The sequence below is a fragment of the Chinchilla lanigera genome, unplaced genomic scaffold (assembly GCF_000276665.1).
Source record: "Chinchilla lanigera isolate Chin_1 unplaced genomic scaffold, ChiLan1.0 scaffold00041, whole genome shotgun sequence".
Classification (NCBI taxonomy): Eukaryota; Metazoa; Chordata; class Mammalia; order Rodentia; family Chinchillidae; genus Chinchilla; species Chinchilla lanigera.
Window position 1 is genome coordinate 12,987,158 of NW_004955442.1, and position 21,918 is coordinate 13,009,075.

Genomic DNA, 21,918 nt, shown 5'->3' on the forward strand with positions numbered 1-21,918 from the left:
GAAAATACACAATGAAGTATTTAGAACTCAAAAGACCCACACAGAGAGAGAAGGAACAAAAATGACAAAGCAAATAGGACAAAATAAGATGGGTGAATCTGGGTACAAGGAACAAGGGAGTTGGGTCTTTTTACTATTCTTTTTTTTTTTTTTTTTTTTGGTTTTTCTCTGGTACTGGGAACCGAACTCACGACCTTGCGCTTGCCAGGCAGGCGCTTTTGCCACTGAGCTAAATCCCCAGCCCTTCTTTTTACTATTCTGTAAGTACGCATTATATAAAAAAGTTACCAAAAAGAGAAAAAAAAAAAAAATCATTGGACTTCAAGCAAAATCTGTCTTTCCCCTGATTTTCAAAGCACCTAAATATCGCAAAGTGCATCATTTTCTGACCAAGACACAGAATGACTGGAAAAGCACAGAATGCTCCAGATTAAACAATCGACCTAACCAGGAATTTTCAAGGTCCTAGGGATGCCTGAGTAAATACCCACAGAAGCACAGGAGAAAGGAATGGTGGAGACAGCAGGAGAATGGGGCCCTTACCATGCCAGAGCCACCGCAGTAGTGGCAATGCTGCACCTTGGTACCAGGCTCATTCCCCTTGCCGTCGCAGCGGTCACAGGTATCCATAATGTTCACGGTGAACTCCTTGTTGACACCCTTGGCAGCTTGATTGAATGTCAACTCCATGATGTACTAAAGAAACCAAGGTATAGCTTGTCATTCTCCACTTTACAACCACTAGTGATGCTCTGCTTTACAAGGATAGGAGGGTGCTGCCATCCTTATAGTTACTATTTAACTACTGTATTTACTGGTACTTATGCTCTGCTAGGTGGGACTCATACATTTGTTCCTATCCTGCTTCTTGAGATTTTTAAGGGACAGCATATTTTTTTTTTTTTTTTTTTTTGAGACAGGGTTTTGTTATGCAGTTCACGCTGACCTTGAACTCACTATGTAGGCAAGACTGGCCTCAAACTCACAGGCGATCCTTCTGCCTCAGCCTCCTAAATGCTGGGATTACAGGTGTACGCCACCACACCCAGCTACAATGTGTGTCTTAATTTACGTGAAAATATACTTTTCAACAAGCTAAAAGTGTTCACAGATAATAACTGTATGTAATACTTGCTACATTTTGATCTGCAGTATTCCCAAAGGCCCACTTCTTAAAGGCTTGATCCCCAACTTGATGCTAAAGGTGGTGGAATCTTTAAGAGATGGAGCCTAGTGGGAAGTTTTAGGTCACTGAGGATATTCCTTGAAGGAGACTGTGGGTCATGGTTCCTCTCTTCTTCCTTTGCAGCTGCAATGAAGTGAGTAACTTTGCTCTACCTTGCCAAGGATATGCTTCCTCATCATAAGCTCACAAACGATGTGGGGCCACATGACAAGGGACTGAAACCTCTGAAATCGTAAGCCAGAATAAACCTTTTCTCTTTTTAAACTGCTTATTTCAGATATTTTGTTACAATATGGAAAGCTGAGTAACAACACTTACTAAAAGCTTGATGTGCACAGTCATAATTTAGATCATGGAACATTTCCCTCCCTCTTCAACTCTGACAATGTCTTATTAAGAACATAAATGTGAAAGAGATTCAGCACATCTTCCTGCTGCATCGAGCTCCCCTAGACAAGTCACTACACACAAACTACAAACTCTGAGGACGATGGTGCTGCCTCATTAAGCAACTTTCAAGAATATACTCAAAATGGATATACTCATTACTACCTACAGGATTTTTCAAATGCTGGAATTACTTTCTACCAAATAGCTGTTTTGCCTTTTTGAGAACTACAAACTGATAAAAATCTATTTGCATGGCATTTAACATCCTAAAATTCTAATGGTCCTTCAAAATAAGTAACTTACTTCCTGGGGCTGATCAAATACACTCTGGAAATCTCCAAAAGAAGATGATGAAAACTCCCCAAATATCTTCCTGAACAGCTCCTCTGGGTCAACAGAAGGGCCTCCTCTCCAGTAGCTCTGTCCGGAGCTGCTGGCCCCAGGATCAAAGCCAGCAGAGCCATACGTATCATACTGCTTCCTCTTCATTTCATCACTCAACACCTACAATAACAAAGGGAGAGCCATCAGGCATTTCTTGGTCATCTGAGGTCCAGGGACACAAACACACATCAAGTAAGGCAGTCACATTTATTTACTAAGAGGCCCCTGTGCAAAAATATTCTGTGAAGGTCTCGGGAATGGCTGGTACTGTGTCTTCAGCACCTAGAGGAGAGAGATGACTTCACTGGACTCTTAAGTATGGAGCCTGAAGTACTTTAAAATGTCTTATAAAAATCCCCCAGGGTTGTCATCCTGGAGAAATGCTTGTTAATCCTTACATGACCTCAAAGCTACCCTGTACTTTTCACAGATTCACATTTCATCTCTTTACAGGAGATACTGCTTGATAGGAAACTTACACTTCCTATGCTTTACTCTTCATGAATAGATCAGGAAGCCACAGCAAGAGCGGCAGTAGGCAGGAGGAACAGCAGTAACAAGGGGCAGGGAGAGTGTATCATGTAAGAAGACATGCTGAAGACTGTACTGAGTCTTCAGTATATATTCATATATATTCAAGTTCTGACACAAAGCTGTTAGTAGGGACTCACTACCTCAAGAAGCGCAACTAGTGGGTGACAGGGGAAAAGAATGCAGTGTTCACCTTATCTCTATCTTTTATTGAGATGGTGAGGAATAAGCCCAAGGCTTTAGGAATGCTAGGCTTTACTACTGAGCTATACTTGCAGCCCCATACTGTATCTCTGTATATATTTTATCTTTGGATTAAAAAATTGAAAATGAAAAAAAAAAATGCACTGCCCTAGAGACCAAACAGAAAGCATGTTCCTCCTCCCAGAGAAAAAGTACTTCCACTTAGAATAGAAGGGGACGAAGTGACTCAGGCAAACAGCCCAGAGCCTGAAGTATTTGTCAGGGACCACAGCTAAGGCACAAAGAATAAAGACAGAAAGGAAAAAATAAATAAATAAATAAATAAAAGACAGAAAGGAAGAAGGTGGGAATCCCTAGTTCCCTGGTAGCTTTTCGTTCTTGGTTCCAGTCTTCTTGAAAAATTTGAGAATTGCTGTTCTAGCCTCCTCTATCTTATTCATTGATTTTTTTGGCGGGGGGCGTCTTTTTGAGATAGGGTCTTGCTATGCAGTTCAGGCTGGCCTTGAGCTCACTTTGTAGCCCAGGGTGGCCTCAAACTCGCAATGATCCTCCTGCCTCAGCTCCTGAGTGCTGGGATTACAGGCATGCACCACCACGCCCAGCTTGTTCACTGATTGAGCACAGTACTAGGGATTAAATATACCAGGACTTGTGCATGCTAGCCAAGCACTCTAGAGGTGAACTGCAAACCCAGGCCTTTTTATTTTCAGACAAGACCTAAGTTGCCCAGGCTTGCCTTGAACTTACGATCCTCCTGCTCTAGCCTCCCAAACAGCTGGGATTATAGGTATGTGCCACCATGCCCAGCTCATCTACTCTTAAAAGCATTTCCCTGGGAAATGGAAATCAGCAATATGACAGAACGAAACTCTCCAGCATTGTCCCTGCAGAAACACTGGATCAAATGACTATCAACAAAATTTTTAGTAAATCCCTCACTCAAAACTGAACCTTATTTTCAACAGATGTAGGTTCTAAGACTCTTTGGTTTTGTTATCAGCTAATTTAAGTTACTTTACTATTTATTTAGAAATTATGCTATCAAACACATCTTTCCTATGTGACAGTTGATTTTGGTTGTTAACTTGACTGGATTAAAGAATGCCTAGAAAACTGGTGAAGCACATGCTCAGCATGTCTGAGAGCAGGTTTCCAGAGAAGACTGGGATGTGGGTAAGTGAACTGAGTTGGGAAGACCCTCCCGGAATATGGTTGGCACCATCCAACAGGCTGCGGGCCTGATGGAATGAAAATCAGCAGGGGAAAGCTAGTTGTCACTGGCAGTTAACCTTTCTCAAGAGGTGTGTTTTCTACTGCTGTCACCTGTGGACATCAGACGCAGGTTCTTCAGCCTTTGAACACAAACTTGTAGCAACCACTCTATAGGAAGCTTTCATGCCTTCAGCCATGGACTGAGCTGCATCACTGGCCTCTTATTCGGAGGCTTTCCACTTCTTGGACTGAGCAGGTATCAGCTTCCCTGGCTCTCCAGACTGCAGACAACCACTGTAGACTACGCAGTCCCCACTCACATGAGCCAAATAATAAGTTATCTAGAAAACTCTAATATACATTAGATGTAGCTGACAAGGACAAAGGTATTTTATTTATTTGGTAAGTATTTACGAGCTGAGGTATTTTTATATGTAGCCAGCTATTCTTATGGATCTATAAACTCCTACACATTCAGAGTTCCTTAAGAATGGTCAAGTGTAGGAGAAAGTCAACTTTCCAACAATTCCGATGGTCAATGGTTGAGTATACTTTGTCCTCTGATCACATTTTAACATATTCCAGGGAAATGATGGTCTTTTACTTTCTGAACAGTCACTATCCCCAAGGTAACAAACTCTAGCAGAAGAATCACTGAAAAGGGGCTAAATTAATTAACCCAACTGGGAGTTCCTAAATTCAGCTACAAATATGAATTACCTGGGGAACTTTATTAATATAGGCTATTGGATTCTACTCATTTCCTTATTGAGATTCCAAGCTGATGACCTAGTAAGAGAGCTCTGATTGCTCTTGTACTATATTTATTTTTACAAGGTGATTTGGTGAATGGACACTGCTTTCCCAGGGACAATGTCACAAGACACTCTGTATAGCAAAGCAAACACCAATTCAATGACAGTGACCACATGCACAACATTACCTCATAGGCTTCTGCCAGCTGGGAGAATTTCTCCTTAGCTTTGGGATCATCCTTATTCGTGTCAGGGTGATATTTCTTGGCAAGCTAAGGGAAAAATAATAAATTACAATGGAAAGATGATAGTTATTAACACAGATCCCAAATACAAGTCATAATTATGCCCTCTTTATTTTATTTGCAGTACTGGAGACTGAACCCAGAGCCTCAGGAAAGCAATCTACTGCAAAGTTATGTCTCCTGTCCCTTTTATTTTTTTACTTTAACACAAGATCTCACTAAGCTGTGCAGGCTGGCCTCAAACTTGCAATCATCTTCCCTTAGCTCCTCAAGTAGCTGGGATAAGAAGTGTGCCCAGAGCACTAAAGAAGTTCTAAAAGGAATTTTTAAATTTCAATAAGTCAAATTGTTAGTGTACCCTAAGTTATCAGCATAGCCATTCTGAAACACAGCACTGGGTTCTGTGTGAAAATGAAACTTGCCTCTAGTCTGAAAAACAAAGTAAAGCACCACAGGCAACTTCAGAGATTACATATGGGCTGCTTCTGTGGATATGTGCAAAGCATAAAGACTCACATCATATATAATCATGGATCTGTGGCAAGCAGTCAAAATCATGACATGGCTCATAGCACAAACAATTCAAAGGAACTGAAATTTTAACATGGGCCTGGGCACAGTGGTATATGCCTGTAACCCCAGTCCTTGGGAGGCTGAGGTAGGAAGATAGCAGCAAATTCAAGGGACAGCCTGGGGTACAGAGGGACTTCAAGACCAGCCTGAACTGAAGAGCGAGAGCCTGTCAATACAAACATACATACAGGGGCCAGGGGCACAGCTTAGCAAAGAAGGCAAAAGGGAAATGAAGAAGGGGAAAAGAAATTACTTTCAAAAACAAATAGAAACATCACAAGGTTATATGAATAGAACCAATCGCCAAAGTCTCATGTTAGAGACATGGATAAAGTAACTATGATGTGAAGAAAAACCTGATTTTATTTTATTTTATTTTTGGTACCGGGAATCGAACTTGGGACCTTGCACTTGCCAGGCAGGTCCTTGTGCCGCCGAGCTATATCCTCAGCCCGGAAAACCTGATTTTAGACAAATATCATTCTCTATTACATAAAATTATTACAGTAAGTCCCTGACTTATGAACATTCGAGTTGCAAACTTTCATAGATACCAACGGACCTCATATTACCAACATTTACACATGTGAATAAATTGCGAAAATAGCTCACCCTAATCCTGTACTACCATTTTAAGGTTATTGTAAAAGTAAAAATAGTTTATTTACAGTATTTTTTTTTTTTATGTTTTATTTTGTATATCTGTGTCCAAGGTATATAAGACTCACTCTGTTGGACTTACAAACAAATCCAACTTTTGAACGTTCTATGTTCTCTCTTTCAGTGTCTGCTGTCAAAAAAACAAAACAAAGGGCTGGGATTTAGCTCAGCGGCACAGCGCCTGCCTGGCAAGAGCAAGGTTGTGAGTTTAATTCCCGGTACCGGAAAAAAAAAAAAAAGGGCTAGGGATTTAGCTCAGCGGCACAGTGCCTGCCTGGCAAGCACAAGGTCGTGAGTTCGGTTCCTGGTACCAGAAAACAAACAAACAAACAAAAACCAAAAACCACAGTGTCTGCTGTGATCCTGTACAGCATACTTCTTTTCCTGTCTTTACTTGCCCTATACTCACTCAGCAGAGCATTTCTCTTCCTCCCTTTAGTAAGTGTAAAACCTTATCAAAACAAAAGAAAAAGTAAGTCTGGCATGTACAAGGTCTTGAGTTTGATGCCCTGCACCACAAAAATGGGGAGATCAGTAGAGGGAGATCAGTACATTATCCATGCTTGAGAACCATCAAAGGATTGTGTCCTATGATGGTGACTTACTACCATACCTAAGCGGGTGGGCATCCTGACCCTGTTAGAAAGCAGTGAGCCTCAAACACTCAGCAAAATGTATAAACAGAAGATGGATAAAAACAATACCATGGTAATAAGAGTTAGATATAAAAAGGGGCCCCAGTAATTGCTCCCTTCTGGCAGTTTCCAGCTACACAGGTAGCAGGCCACTATAGGTCATTAAGACAAAAAACTAGGGCTGGGGATTTAGCTCAGCGGCACAGTGCCTGCCTGGTAAGTGCAAGGTTGTGAGTTCGATTCCCGGTACCAGGAAACAAAACCAAAAAAAAAAAAGAAAAGACAAAGAACTACAGTGGAATCTATAAAAGCTCAACATGAGTCTCTAAATTCCTTCTCTCCATCTATTTACAGCTAAACTACGACTTATAACAAGAAATATCAGGCTTACAGATAACCTCTATCAGTAGAGGGCCTAAGAGCCAACTGGGTACAGTCCTTTAAGGGCAGTTTGCAGATGTGACTCTTTCCCCAATCTGCCTTTCCATTCTAGTGCTCGTGGTTTGATTATACATTTCTTGGGGCTGGGGATTTAGCTCAGCCGCAAAGCGCCTGCCTGGCAAGCGCAAGGTCGTGAGTTCGGTTCCCGGTACCGGAGAAAAACCAAAAAAACCTAAATAAATAAATAAATAAATAAATAGATTATACATTTCTTGGAAAATTTATTTATTCTTGACTACAGGCTGTTAAACTCTAAGTGATCATGCAGATGGAACCAACGACAGATGTGCCAGGCTCCTTTTCTGAGATCCACCAGATCAACCTTGTAAAGAGTTCATAACTGCTAGGCAACATGACTTTTATCTGAGGCCCATCAGATTAGCTCTCTGGAGAAGGCCCTTGATTGAGGTTTCCCCTACACAGAGCTTCAGCATGAAGCAGCTAGACGGAAACTCCGCCCCTTCTCCATTAACCACAGTTCTTCAGAAGGGGTACTGCAGATAGCTAAGTTAGGTAGAAATATAGTAGGCAGTCAGATAGGGCTGGGACCTTGAGGGAGTCAGTGTAGGAGATGAGAATACACCAGGACTATAGATGGAGGTATATCTGAAGGTTAAAGTCACAAGGGCTAGGGGCTGGGGATTTAGCTCAGCAGCACAGCACCTGCCTGGCAAGCGCAAGGTCGTGAGTTCGATTCCTGGTACTGGGAAAAAAAAACAAAAACCAAAAAAAACAAAGGCTGGTTTTACATATTTCCCTAAGAGATTAATGGAGATGTGGGATTACTGTTACCACCCTTTTAAAATTTCCCATTATCTCATTAGGGGTGAACTATCCTCTCCCACCTACTAAGGCTAAGACTAAGACCACTAAGACTAGAACTAAAACTGCTCAGACTAAAGACAAACTACAACTATAGATTATCGACCAAGTTTAATGATGTCACTCATACACCCTTGCTACAATTAGATCAATATCACCTAAGTCACTATACTTGCAATCTTGATCATAATTTTGACCCACGTTGTGACCCACATTGTATCTGCCTTGTGATTTTGCTCTATAAAACTTCCTTTGAAAGGTGGGCTCCCTGCCAACCCATTCAGGACCCCTGCTGTCTCTCAGGAGCTATTGCTATTTCCAATTTCCCCATCCTATTCCCTGTTCCTTTATTTTATTTTTATTTATTTATTTATTTATTTATTTGTCTTTTCTTCCGGTACCAGGAATCGAACTCATGACCTTGCGCTTGCTAGGCAGGCGCTTTTGCCACTGAGCTAAATCCCCAGCCCCCCTGTTCCTTTATTCTAATAAATTTTCCTACTCAAAGAAAAAAAAAAGGCAGTGAGCTTAACTGCCCCATTCCTGTTGTTACACAGGTAACTTTAATTTCTCTTCTACAAAACAGGCTCACAAATAGTTGACATTAGTATCAAAACCCTAAGAATAAAGACTAACAGTTAACTTTTAATCTTCTTCATAAGCAAAAACAAACAAAACAAAATCCAAAAATCAAAACCCAGGCCAGAATTTTTACTACCTGTGCCAATGCCCTAGTTTCATTACAACCCAATTATAAAGGAAAACCCAATCAAAATGGCAGAAGGCCTGAATATAATTTCTCCAAAGACATTAATGGCCAACAAACACCTGAAAATGCTCACATCATTAGTTATCAGGGAAAAGTAAATTAAAATCACAATGTGATACCATTTCATACCTACTAAAATGGTTATAATTAAAAAGACTAGCTGGGCGTGGTGGCATACGCCTATAATCCCAGCACTCGGGAGGCTGAGGCAGGAGGACTGCTGCGAGTTCGAGACCAGCCTGGGCTACAAAGTGAGCTCAAAGCCAGCCTGAACTGCGTAGAGAGACCGTCTCAAAAAGACAAAAAAAAAAAAAAAAAAAAAAGACTTACCCAGGCATGGTGGCACACACCTCTAATCCCAGCACTTGGGAGGCAGAGGCAGGAGGCTTGGCTGCAAGTTCAAGGCCAGTTTGAACTATATAATGAGACCTTGTCTCAAAAAAATAAAAAAACACTCATTAAAATCTTAAAAATAAGAATTTTTGGCCAGTGTTGGCCAGGATGTGGAAAAATCATAGCCCTAATACACTAATGTAAATTGGCCTGAAAAGGCTAGCGTTACAGAAAAAGGCTAAGTATCCAGTTACTATATGACCCTGTAACTACAGTCCTAGGCCTATGTCCAAGAGAAATGAAGCTGGGCATGGCGGTGCACGCCTGTAATCCCAGCACTCGGGAGGCTGAGGCAGGAGGATCGTTGCAAGTTCAAGACTGGCCTGGGCTACAAAGTGAGCTCTGCACAGCGAGACCCTGTCTCAAAGAGACAAAAAAAATCAAAAACAACAGTAACAACAACAACAAAAAAAACCAAAAAAACCCCAAAAAACCCCAAGAGAAATGAGAACTTGTCCACACAAACTCTCACACATAAATGCCTACAGCAGCAGCACTGTTCTTAACAGCTAAAAATTAATCTAAATGTCCCTCAAATGATGAATGAATAAAAATAATGTGGCCCATCCACATAGTAAAATATTAATCACAAAAAATGAATAAAGTACTGATAACATGCTACAACATGAATGAACCTTGAAAATATCAGGCTGCGTAAAAGAAGGCAGACAGAACAGAACACCTATATGACTCCGTTCATGCGAAAATAAAATAGAATAGGCAAATCCACAGGTATATCAAGTAAAGAAATTAAGAATAGAAGACAATGGGGATAAGTAACAACAGGCCTGTTTTTGGTGGGTTTGTTTTTTTGGGTTTTTTTTGTCTTTTTGAGACAGGGTCTCGCTATGCAGTTCAGGCTGGCCTTGAGCTCACTTTGCAGCCCAGGCTGGTCTCGAACTCCCAACGATCCTCCTGCCTCAGCCTCCCGAGTGCTGGGATTACAGGCATGTGCCACCACGCCCAGCTGGACTTGTTTTGTTTTGTTTTTTTCCAGCGCTAGAGAATGAACCCAGGGCCCCTGCACTAAGCTACAACTCCAGCTCATTTTTATTTTGACACACAGGGTCTTCCTAAGTCACACAGGCTCGAACTTGCAGTCCTCCTGCCTGAGCCTCCCAGAGTGCTGAGATTGTAGGGTGTGCCCCCACATCTCCTTGGCATGGCGTTTCTTTATGAAGCAATGAAAACTGATTCTGGTGATGGCTACACAACTTTGAAGGTAATAGAAACTAGTGAACTGTGCACGTAAAAAAAGCTGTCCACTTTCTGGCAGTGAGGACTCCCCCACAAGAACATGCCTCTCACAAGAGTTCCTTCATCTGTTTCCAGAGGAAAAGAACAGGAAGCACAAGCAGCGCTTGGTACAGAGCCCCAATCCCTACTTCACTGAGGTTAAGTCCCTAGGATGCTGTAAATGCAGACAGTGGTTTTGTGTGTTGGCTACTCTACGATCCTCTGCCAACCTACAGGAGGAAAAGCAAAGCTTATAGCGGGATGTTCTTTCAGGAGAAACCAGCACTAACAGTACCCTGAATCAAGATGAATAGGAAGCCATCCCAGTAAGCACATTTTGGTTTAAAAAAAAAAAAAAGTGTCTGGAGGCCAGGATGTAGCTCAGTAGTAGGGTGTGTGCTTTCTATACACAAGGCCTTGGGTCCAATCCCAACACCTAAATAAGTGCTGAATGTGTAGCTCAGAGGTAGAGTACTTGCCTAGCGCACACAAGGCCCTGAGTTCAACTTCCAGTACTGCAAAAAAGAAAAAGCTGTCAATCCTACATTGCTGCCAGGTGTGGTGGCACACTCCTGTAATCCCAGCACTCAGGAGGCCTAAGGCAGGAGGATCACCACAAGTTCATGGCCAGCTTGGGCTACATAATGAATTCAAGGCCCGCCTGTGCTACAAAGTTAGATCCTGCCTCAAAAAACAAACAAGACAAAACAAAAAATTGCTTTTGGTCTGACCGCTTCTTTTTTGTGAAGCATTAACTGCTGAAGCATGGTGCTCTGAAAAATGTGTCCATCAAAGCACACTTTCCTCAGATCACTCCAGCTGCATATGACCCACAAGTATGGGCTATACATCGTACCGATCAACACTGGACAAGATCAATGGCTATACTTCTACAGTCTTATTGCTAAACCTGACTTCCATACAGACCTGATAATAGGCTTTCTTGATCTCTTTCTGGCTGGCGTTTCGGGGTACTCCTAATATCTGGTAATAATCTTCTTTGGCCAAAGGCGTGCTTGTGTGGAAGGAGGCAGTGCAAACAAAAGGGTAACTTTTTGCTCCTGAAAATGGAAAAAGAAAAAAAATCACTCTAGGAATGTGTTCAACATAGAAAACTGTGAGTAAATGACCAGAAAGATGTATCTGTGAGGGAACAAACCCAAGGCACAGGTATACTCCCTGCCGAGCCCACACGCAGACCAAACTCAGTGCACTTCAAAAGTGGCTAAAGCCAGCTGAACCTGGTGGAACACATCTATGATCTCAGTTACCTAGGAGCCTGAGGCAGGAAAATCACAAATTCTAGACCAGCCTAGACAATTTAGAAAAGATCCTGTCTCAAAAGATTGCTACGGATGCAGCTCCCTGGGTTCAAGCTCTACTATCAGAAAAAAAGTGGCTAAAATCACTATTTTCAATTTACATAATGTCATGTCAGATAACTGGGTGTGTCTGATTCTGCTGGATAATATAACTAGAACAATCTCTGCAAATATCCCAGAAAGGTGGCTGCACTTGGAGGATTAAGAAGAGATTTAGCTCCCTCTTTTACTTACACTGCCTGAGCACTTATCACTGCTATGTATTTCTCTAAGTCCCTATCTAATTCAATACTTAACAATTCCCCATACCCCTCTTCCACTATCATGCAACCTTGGGAATCTACTTAGGGGCTGGTTCTCAGAATGTAGTCCTTAGCTCAGCAGCATAATCAGTTTGTTGTTGCTGGGTGTGGTGGTGCATGCCTGTAATCCTAGCAATTGGGAGGCTGAGGCAAGCAGGATCTTAGTGAGACTAACCTGGACTACAAAGTGAGCTCAAGGCCAGCCTGAACTGCATAAAGAGACCCTGTCTCAAAAAAGACAAAACAAAAAACAAAAACAAATCAGCTTGTTGTAAACACAAAATTTCAGGCTCCACTGTGGACATGAATTAGAAAATCTAGAGGCTTTCATTTCTTTGATGCCAGTAGCAACCCAGCACACACACTCCCACCAAACCAAGACAAAAAGCAATGCCTCCAGACACTGCCCAATGTCCTGTTGAGAGTTAAAACTGCTACTTCGTGTCAACCACTGACAACCCAACCTAAGGATTTCAGGGAATGAGACTGGTCAGTGGCAAACTTAGTCCAAGCTACTCAGGAGGCTAAGGTAGGAAGATCACTTGAGCCCAGGAGTTTGAGAACAGCCTCAACACAGTGAGATGGTTTTTTATTTTGTTTTGTTTTTGGAGACAGGATCTCACTATGTAGCCCAGGCTGGCCTTGAACTCAGAGCAATCCTCCTGCCTCACTGTCCCAGATGCTGGGATTACAGGCGTAATCAGGTACAGGCACGGCCATACCCAGCTGAGATGCTGTTAAAAAAAAAAAATTCTGCCAGGTGTGGTGGGACACACCTGTAATCCCAGCACTTGGGAAGCTGAGGCAGGAGGGCTGCCATGAGTTACAGGCCAGCCAGGGCTACACAGTGAGTTCAAAAACAGCCTGAACTATGTGGTGAGACCCTGCCTCAAAAAACAAAAACAAATTGTTTTTTATTTTAGTTTATTAGCACATGTGTAGTACATGTTTACATTCCTTGTGGAAAGGTGGTACATGTACATAACACATCTTAATTCCTTTTGTCATCCCTTTTCCCTTCCCTCCCCTCCCCTCCATCCATCCCTTGATCCCATTTCTTTTTCTTTTTCTTTTTTTGGTACACATTTCCATTCCTTATATGGCATTGGTAAAAGTACATAACACATCCCAATTCCTATAAAAATTTTTTTTAGTTAAAATAAAAACTTGGGCCAGGGATACAGCTCAGGGGCACAGTCCCTGCCTGGCAAGCACAAAGTCCTGAGTTCAAGTCCCAGCGCCAAAAAAAAAAAAAAAAAAAAAAAAAAAAACCTGCAAGAAAATAAAAAGTTCAGGGACAGGTTCTAGGGTATCTGCTAATAAACTACACAAATTGGCTAGGCTGAGACACTTGAATTCATCCATATTTACACCTATGACTTAGTGGTTGGCATAACATGGGCCTCAATAAATAATTACAATGAATTTTCATTGTAAAATTAAGAGGCTCAAGGGACTAAACAATGCACCTAGGTCACACACTCTGGTGGAAGCAAGTCTGTCTTCAAACCCCAGGCTTTTTTTTTCTTTTTGTCTTGGGGTGGGGTGCTGAGGCTTGAACCCAGAACCTTTAAAGTGAACTACATTCCCAGCCCTTTTTCTAATGTGAGAAACTTCCTAAGTTTCCCAGGTTGGACTCGAGCTTGCAGTCCTCCTGGTGCAACCTCCTGGAGTGCTGAGATTACAGGCACTCACCACCACACCCTGACCCCGTCTGTTTGTGGTGATTCTCCTGCCTCAGCCTTCCGAGTGCTGGGATTACAGGTGGGTGCCACCGTGCCCGGCTTCCGTTTTGTTTTTTTCATTTTGAGGCTGGGTCTTCTGATAAATTTCCCAAGTTGGGCTCAAACTCTTTTAATTCTTTCTCAATTTCCCAAATAGCTGGGATAACAAGCATGTGCCACTGCACCTGGCTGCCCATTCTCTTTTTTTTTTCTGTCCTTTTTGAGACAGGGTCTCACTATGCAGTTCAGGCTGGCCTTGAGCTCACTTTGTAGCCCAGGCTGGTCTTGAACTCACAAGGATCCTCCTGCCTCAGCCTCCTGAGCACTGGGGTTACAGGCATGTGCCACCACATCCAGCTATGCCCATACTTTTTAAGCTGCACAAAATAACTACAATTATTGAAACATGAATTACTGCCTATTATGTAACCATTACAAAATTGCACCCCAACAGGAAATTATCTTGAAAAAATTACCTAGCCAGGGCTCCTTAGTTAACCTTCTTTATAAACTTACAGGGAATATCGTTTGTACAAATTCTAGGAGACACAAAACAATAAATCAGGAACATGGTAGGTTGTTCAGTATTTCCTTCTTTTGTTCTCACTACATTGAAGTTATTCAACACACAGCACATGAAAATTTCATGGCTAAGCACTTCAAGACTTATTATATAAAAATCTGGTATTAATCCAGCAATTAAGAAAGTAGCAGATATCCATGAGCTAGGCCACTCCTCCTTTTTCAAAGCAGAGCTCTACCATTTTTAGCTTTGTGACATTCTACAAATTAATAGCTAAGCCTCACTTTCTTTGCAATATGGAATCAGTACCACAGTAAGTGCTCAATAAGTGTTTGTGTTATACAAGCACTGACTTAAGGTTTTCTAAAACACTATGTTCTTCAATTACCACGTGGTGGAGAGCGCATAAACTATGCAACCATAGCGCTAGGGTTGAGGCAACTCATAATTTATGACTACGATCAAGTCAATTCCTTGAAGAGTTTTGGCTTCACATTCTTTAAAACAGCGGTGACAATCTGCACCTTCGAAGATTATTGACTGCCTAGCACTCACCGAATGGCAGCTGCCTCTTTCCTTCCACTACAGGAGGTAGAGAGACGGGAAAAGACGCAGCAAGGTAGCAGCGCCTGCTCGAGAAATGTTGACAGAAAGGCGAAAGTTCACGGCCTTGGGGGTGTTTCACCACCCCGAGCTCCATGCAGCTCTTTCCCCTTGACTTCTGGGCAACTTCTGGGCCTCTCTGCCTCCCGGTTACCTGTCTCCCCAGCAACTGCGCACCCGCGTAGGAAGCCACCTCCACCCCGCTACCCCAGCAACCGGAACGAGTAGAGAAACTCCTTTCTAGACCCTGGAACTGCTACTTGGGCGCTGGAATCTGCCCTCACCTGTAAGGCTGACACAGGGTCTCAATGTCAGCAGCGCCCGGGGACCGCGAGCGCCCACATAAGGCGCGAAGGCGGCGACATTCAGCTTGGGACCCAGTGACGCCCCAACCACACCCTCCCAGAGGGGGCGCGCCGCTCTCCCCGCTGCAGCCGGCAGCCGGGGGGTCCCCACAGCCACCAGCAGCCAGCGTGCAGAACACCGGATCGCCATCTTGGCCCGGGGACACTGCGCCTGCGCCACCCGGCTCAAGGAGGCCTCGCTGGGCGACGCTTCCGGGGGCGGAGCCCTCCGCGTGCATGCCGGGAGACGAGGGCTGCGCATGTGCAAGTATGTCCGACTCGGCGACAAGTGGTTTGTTTCGAAGATGTGGTTAGGTACACTTGCCCTGGAAAACCTCAGTATTCTGTGCGGAGCAAGCAAAGACCGCACCTTACCTATGAACAGCGTAGTAGAGCGTAGCGAATGTGACCGCTTGCGCATTCTAACCAGGGGCAGGACTACAAGTCCCAGCCAACGCAGCCATCCGTCGCGCAGTTCCCAGCATACTGTGCGTAGCTCCCGGTCCCTTAACTCAGACTTGCATCGGATTGCGTGTGTCACTTCGGCGACCTGTGCTAGGTTTGGGTCAAGGTCTTTTTCTTCTCCTCGCTGTTCAGCAGGACTGGGAGTGTTCAGCTCTCTTCTGAGCTTGGTAGTCTTCTCCAAACCTGCAGCAAACGTGTTGGTTCAGAAAGAAGTCGACCCACGCATGGTGCCTCAAGCCTACAATCCGCCACTTGGTGGCAGGAGGATTACTGGGAGTTCGAGGGCATTCTGGGCTACATAGAGAGACCCTGTCACAAAAAGACCGAGCTACCCCAAAATGAATTTAATAAGTCTGTGAGCACCTACTGTTTGTCATGCATCTACTGTGTGCTCTACACGTTCTAGAATATTGGTGACACAATTTGACAGTTATACAATGCTTACTTTACAGGAGCACACTTCACTGGAGACTCCTTAACAAGTAACTGTTAAATTGCATCACTGGTATTAACAGTTACAAACCTACAGGTGAAGGAGTCGTTCAATTTCTCAAAGGATGGGGCGGGACCGGGTGGAAATTGGAGAGTAAAGGATTTTGCGAGGTAACGTTAGACTTGGATGTTGACGAAAACTGCATCGGCGAGGGGGATGCAGGGGCACAGCGGGATGGGGTGGGAAACGTCCATTCGGTAGTGGTGGACCACTTCATGCTCCCCTAGCAATACGAAGGAAACTTGCGGGTTCATGGATAGGTTTGGAGTGTTCAGTGCTCTATCCCCTGGCGGCTATCCCCAGTATTGTCCATGAAATTTTTGTGTATGTACACGTGAGTTTTTCTGTTTGTTTTAATGGGGTTTCCGTATTGCCTGGGCTATCCTCAAACTTGCAATCCTTCTTTAGCTTCTTGATTATAGGTGTACCCAGTTATGACGTGAGGGTTAATCTGGGTAGATAACCACATCTTTCATCAACCAGGTTTTGAATTTCTTTTTTTTTTTTTTTTTTGGTTTTGGTTTTTCTCCGGTACCGGGAACCGAACTCACGACCTTGCGCTTGCCAGGCAGGCGCTTTTGCTGCTGAGCTAAATCCCCAGTCCCCAGGTTTTGAATTTCTATTTAATTATAGTTATTTATTTATTTTGTTTTTTTGAGACAGTGCCTTGCTATGTAGTTCAGGCTGGTCTTGAACTCACTATGGAGCCCAGGTTGGCCTCGAATTCATGGCAGTCCTCCTGCCTCAGCCTCCCAACTACAGCGCTCACAGGCATGAGCCACCACACTTGGCTATTGACCAACTTTTTTTTTTTTTTTTTGGTCTTTTTGAGAGGGCCTCACTATGCAGTTCACGTTGGTCTTGAACTTGCTTTGTAGCCCAGGCTGGCCTCGGACTTGCAACAACCCTTCTGCCGCAGCCTCCCGAGTGCTGGGATTACAGGTGTGCACTACCACACCCAGCAACCAAATTTTTAATGGTCTGAGACTTAGTAGTTAACTGGTCCTGGTGGTGCCCACCTGTAATTCCAGCACTCTGTGAAACTGAGGCAAGAGGATCACAAATTTGAGCCTAGCTTAGATAATTTATCGATTGAGCAAGATTCTGTCTCAAAAGGTATAAGAATTTTTTTTAAAGGGCTAGGAATAATGTATCTTAGTGTGAAGGCCCTAGGTTCGATCCCAGTACCCCTTCAAAACAAAACAAAAAAAAGTTTAAAAATTACCATTCTATTAAAGAACAAATACCAGGCTTTTATAAAACACAAGGAACAGTTGAGTGTTTGGGCCAAGGAGAGAACTGGAGAACTGAGGTGAACAAAGCACATTTGGGAGAAACAGGGAAAAGGGTGTATGGAGTGGGGAACGAGGAAGAATTAATCTAACACATTCAGCAAATATTTAAATCTCTCCAGTACAATAATTAAGAGTATAGGCTCTGAGCTGGGCATGGTGGCACACATGTGTAATTCCAGCCTCTGGGAGGCTAAGCTGGAGGATCACAAGTTCGAGCCCAGACTGAGCAATTTCATGACACTCTGTCTCAAAAGACAGGGAAGAAAGATCTGAGGATCATAGCTCAGTGTTAAGACCCAAATATGTGTAGGATCTGAAGTCAGAGTGCTTGAGGCTGAACTCTAGTTATGCCACGTACAGCTATATTTTGTTAGTTTGTGGTACTGGGATTGAATTTAAGGCCTTTCCACTGAGCTACATCCCCAGCCTTTGGTATTTTTTACTTAGAAACAGGCAGGCCTTGGACTTGTGCTTCTGCCTCAAGTGTCTCAGAATGCTGGGATTAAACAGGTATGCCCCACCACATCCAGCTGTAGCTGTGTTCTTTTTTTTAAATTTTTGAGACGGGTTCTCACTATGTAGTCCAGGTTGGCCTTGAACTCACTAGGTAATGTAGGCTGGCTTGGAATTCAAACTAGGCTCAAATTTGTGGTCCTCCTTGCCTCAGCCTGCTGACCACTGCAATTATAGGCATGCTTCACCACACCCAACTGTAGCTGTGTTCTTTTTTTTTTTTTTTGAGACAGGGTCTCGCTATGCAGTTCAGGCTGGCCTTAAGCTCACTTTGTAGCCCAGGCTGGTCTCGAACTTTCAGGGATCCTCCTGCCTCAGCCTTCCAAGTGCTGGGATTACAGGTGTGCACCACTACACCTGGCTTGTAGCTATGCTCTTGAACAATTTACTTCACCTCTCTGTGCCTCAGCTTCCATTTCTCTAAAATAGAGACCTAGGGCTGGGGATATAGCTCAGCGGTATAAGCGCCTGCCTGGTAAGTGCAAGGTCCTGAATTCAATTCCCAGTACAAAAAAAAAAAAGAGAGAGAGACCTAAAAGTATATCCTTAAAGGATCATCTGAGGTGTTGATACAAAGACTGCCATAGGGACAAAGAGCAAACAACTCTTAGGCATGATTTGTGATCTCTTCTGAGGCAGTCAGAGATTTAAAAGTGGTTTTTTTTTTGTTTTGCATGCCTATATCTTGGAATGTGAGCAACTACTTTGAAGGTAACACTATGCAATATAATAACGTTAATTTCCTATTATCTTGTTTTCAAATTCTGTATCACTGTTTTGATTGTTTCTTTCTCTTAGCAACAAGAAGATAAAAATAAATATTTATTAACACAAGATAATTATTTATTTTAAATAAATATTAATATTTATTAACACAAGATAAATTTATTTAACACAAGATATGTATTTAACACAAGATATTATTTTATTTATCTTATTTTATTTATCACTGTTATTTGTTTAACACAAGATAAAGTGGGTTTTTTTGCTAAAAAAACAAAAAAGCCTATGACTCTCTACTTGTGCCTTCAGATACCCAATAGAAAACTAAAAGTCATTTTGTAAATCTCTGGGTCTAATCCTCATCACTGCATTTAGGCATTTTAATCATGTAGGGAATGTCTGTCTAAAAGTTGGTAAAATGGGGCTAGGGATTTAGCTCAGTGGCACAGTGCCTGCCTGGCAAGCGCAAGGTCGTGAGTTCGATCCCTGGTACCGGAAAAAAACAAAAACAAACAAACAAAAAAGTTGGTAAAATGGATCTTGTTTGGTTCATTTTTCCTGGTACTAGGGATTGAACACAGGGCCTGGCTAAGCTACATCCCCAACCCATTTTTATTTTTGAGACAGACTCTTGTTAAATCATTCAAGCTGGGTTTGAATTGACAATCTTTTCCCCTCAGAACTCTAGTTCTGAACTGCACTCCAAGACTTTACTTATTTTATGATACTGGGGACTGAACCCGTGTGTCTTCACACTGAGCTATATCCCCAGCCCTTTCCTTATTTTTTATTTTGAGACAGGGTCTTGCTGAGTCACTTAATTGCCTAGACTGGGCTTCAGTTTGTAACAGAGTCCTGAACATAACACAACAACTGACTCAAGATAGTTTATTAGTCCTAAATTTACCTAGCCTATCACATTCCCCTCCAGACTGAGAACACCAAGATAAGAGACTTACAGGAATATTCAGCTATATCAGAAGTCTCCATTGCCCTACCTAGGGTCAGCTTAGATTCCAGCAGAGCCTCTCAAAACTGAGACTGTCCCAAGCAAGAATCCACTCTTGGGAACAAATTACCCCTCAAGTCACGAGGATTCCTCTAGAGTTGCAAAACCAAGACTGAGATAATCTGACAGATCTCAGCCTACCACAATTACCCCATAAAACTGGTTTCTTAGGTGGGTGTGGTGGCAAATGTCTGTAATCCCTGCATTCTGAGAGACCAAGGCAAGAAGATTGAAAGTTAGAGCCCAGCCTGGACACTTTAGTATCTTAGCAAAACCCTGTCTCAAAAAAGGGGGTGGGATGGGACGTAGCACAGAGTGAGTTAGGGACTCGAAGATGGCTCAATAATATGAAATGAGCTGTGCAAATACCTCTTATTATTTATTCATTTGTTTAGAGACAGGATTTCACTATGTCGTTCTGGCTGAACTTGCATTCACCATGTAGCCCAGGCTGGCTTCAACTCTGTGGTGATCCACCTGCCTCAGCTTTCCAAGGGCTAGAACGATGGGCATGTTCCACCATGCCCAGCAAGGAAGACTTTTGTCAACCTGGACAGCCAAATGGAAGCCATTCTTTTTCTCTGCTTCTAGTGGTATCGGGCTTGTGCTTCTTGAGTTATCCTGAGGTGACTGTTGGTGAGAAACAAAGCATATACTTTTTTTTTGCAGTACCCTACATTGTGAGGTACCTAGGGTCATGTATATGCTAGACAAACACTCTAGTTCTGAACTGCACTGCAGGCGTTTATTTATTTTATGACACTGGGGACTAAACCTATGTATCTTCACATTGAGCTATATCCCCAGCGCTTTCCTTATTTTTTTGTTTTGAGACATGGTCTTGATAAATCACTTAATTTCCCAGATGGGGCTTGAATTTGTAACCTCTAGTCTCCGTTTCTGGCATGTCTACCATGCCCAGAAAAGCATACACATTTCAAATATCTCCCCAGGCATTATTGATACCAAGGTAAGGAATGTTAGAGAGCAGGTCTGGGGAAAAAGGTGAGTTATTGTTATTTGTTTTTTTTTTTTTTTTGAGTTATTGTTATTTGGATTTGTCATGCTTGAGAGGTCTCTGGGATGAATTTCAGACATTTGTGCTATGGCTATGGAGTGATCTGAAAGCTGTAGCTGTGCTAAGAACAACTTTTTTACAGTTCACAAAGAACTTTTGCATGTCTTCTATTCTGATATGACCACAACACTGTGAGGTAAGTAGGAAAGGCTGTGTGAACCTTCTCCAGCTGAGCTGCGTGTAATCCCAGACTCAGAATGTTGAGGGAAGAGAACTGCTGCCTGCAAGTTCAAGGTCAGCCTGGGCTACACAGTGAGTTTAAGGCCAGCCTGAAATACACAGCGAGATCCAGTCTCAACACCTCCTACCCCACCGAATGGTTAAAGAGCCAAGCATAATGGTGCATGCCTATAATTTCAGCACTCTGGGAGGCTAAGACAGGAAGATCACATATTAGGGCCCAGCCTGGGCAACTTTGTGACACCCTGTCTCAAAAGAATAAAAAAAAAAATACTGGAGATGTAGCTCAATGTGAAGACCCTGGTTTCAATACCCTGTGTGTGTGTGTGTGTGTGTGTGTGTGTGTGTGTAGGTAAGGCATGGGGGAAGTACACCCTCAGCATGTGCAAGATCTTGGGTCCAATGCTCAGTACTAGTCCCCCCAAAAAGTTGGCTGGGCATGGTGGCACACACCTGTAATCCCAGCACTTGGAAGGCTGAGGCAGGAGGATCATTGCAAATTCGACGCCAGCCTGGACTACAAAATGAGTTCAAGGCCAGCCTGAACTGCATAGCAAGACCCTGCCTCAAAAAGACAAAAAAAAAAAAAAAAAAAAAAAAAAAGTTTAAAATGGTAACATACAAGTGTGGGCCATGCACCTGACATCGCAAAATGCTTAGACTTCTGGATCCTAGGCCTCAGTCAGTTCTGCTGGCATCCTAGTTCTACTTTGTGGAAATTAAAGATGTTAAAGATGTTCTTTTTTTTTTTGCGAGTCTCGATATGCAGTTCAGGGTGGCCTTGAACTCACTATGTAATCCAGGCTGACCTTGAACTCGCTGGGATTCTCCTGCCAGGAATCACATTCCTCAGATCAGGACCCCTTTCACAAACAGCTTGAGCAAGTGTCCTGCCCCTTCCGAAGAGA

The 21,918-nt window shown here is 43.0% G+C and overlaps 1 protein-coding gene and 1 pseudogene across 2 annotated transcripts in view; one reads left to right on the plus strand and one right to left on the minus strand.

Moving 5' to 3' along the window:
- Dnaja3 (DnaJ (Hsp40) homolog, subfamily A, member 3) overlaps positions 1 to 15,448 on the minus strand; it is a 31,575-nt gene extending 16,127 nt beyond the window's left edge. The window contains exons 1-5 of one of the 2 annotated variants that reach the window (XM_005391293.2): positions 15,195 to 15,448; positions 11,364 to 11,497; positions 4,851 to 4,934; positions 1,880 to 2,080; positions 544 to 696 (exon numbers count right to left, since the gene is read on the minus strand). In XM_005391293.2, the coding sequence (XP_005391350.1) occupies positions 544 to 696; positions 1,880 to 2,080; positions 4,851 to 4,934; positions 11,364 to 11,497; positions 15,195 to 15,405 (783 nt within the window). In that variant the 5' untranslated portion in view covers positions 15,406 to 15,448. The remainder of the gene's footprint in view (positions 1 to 543; positions 697 to 1,879; positions 2,081 to 4,850; positions 4,935 to 11,363; positions 11,498 to 15,194) is intronic. The other variant, XM_005391294.2, reaches the window with a different exon arrangement.
- Positions 7,479 to 10,725, plus strand: LOC102028026 (annotated as a pseudogene).
- Positions 15,449 to 21,918: the final 6,470 nt, after the last annotated feature.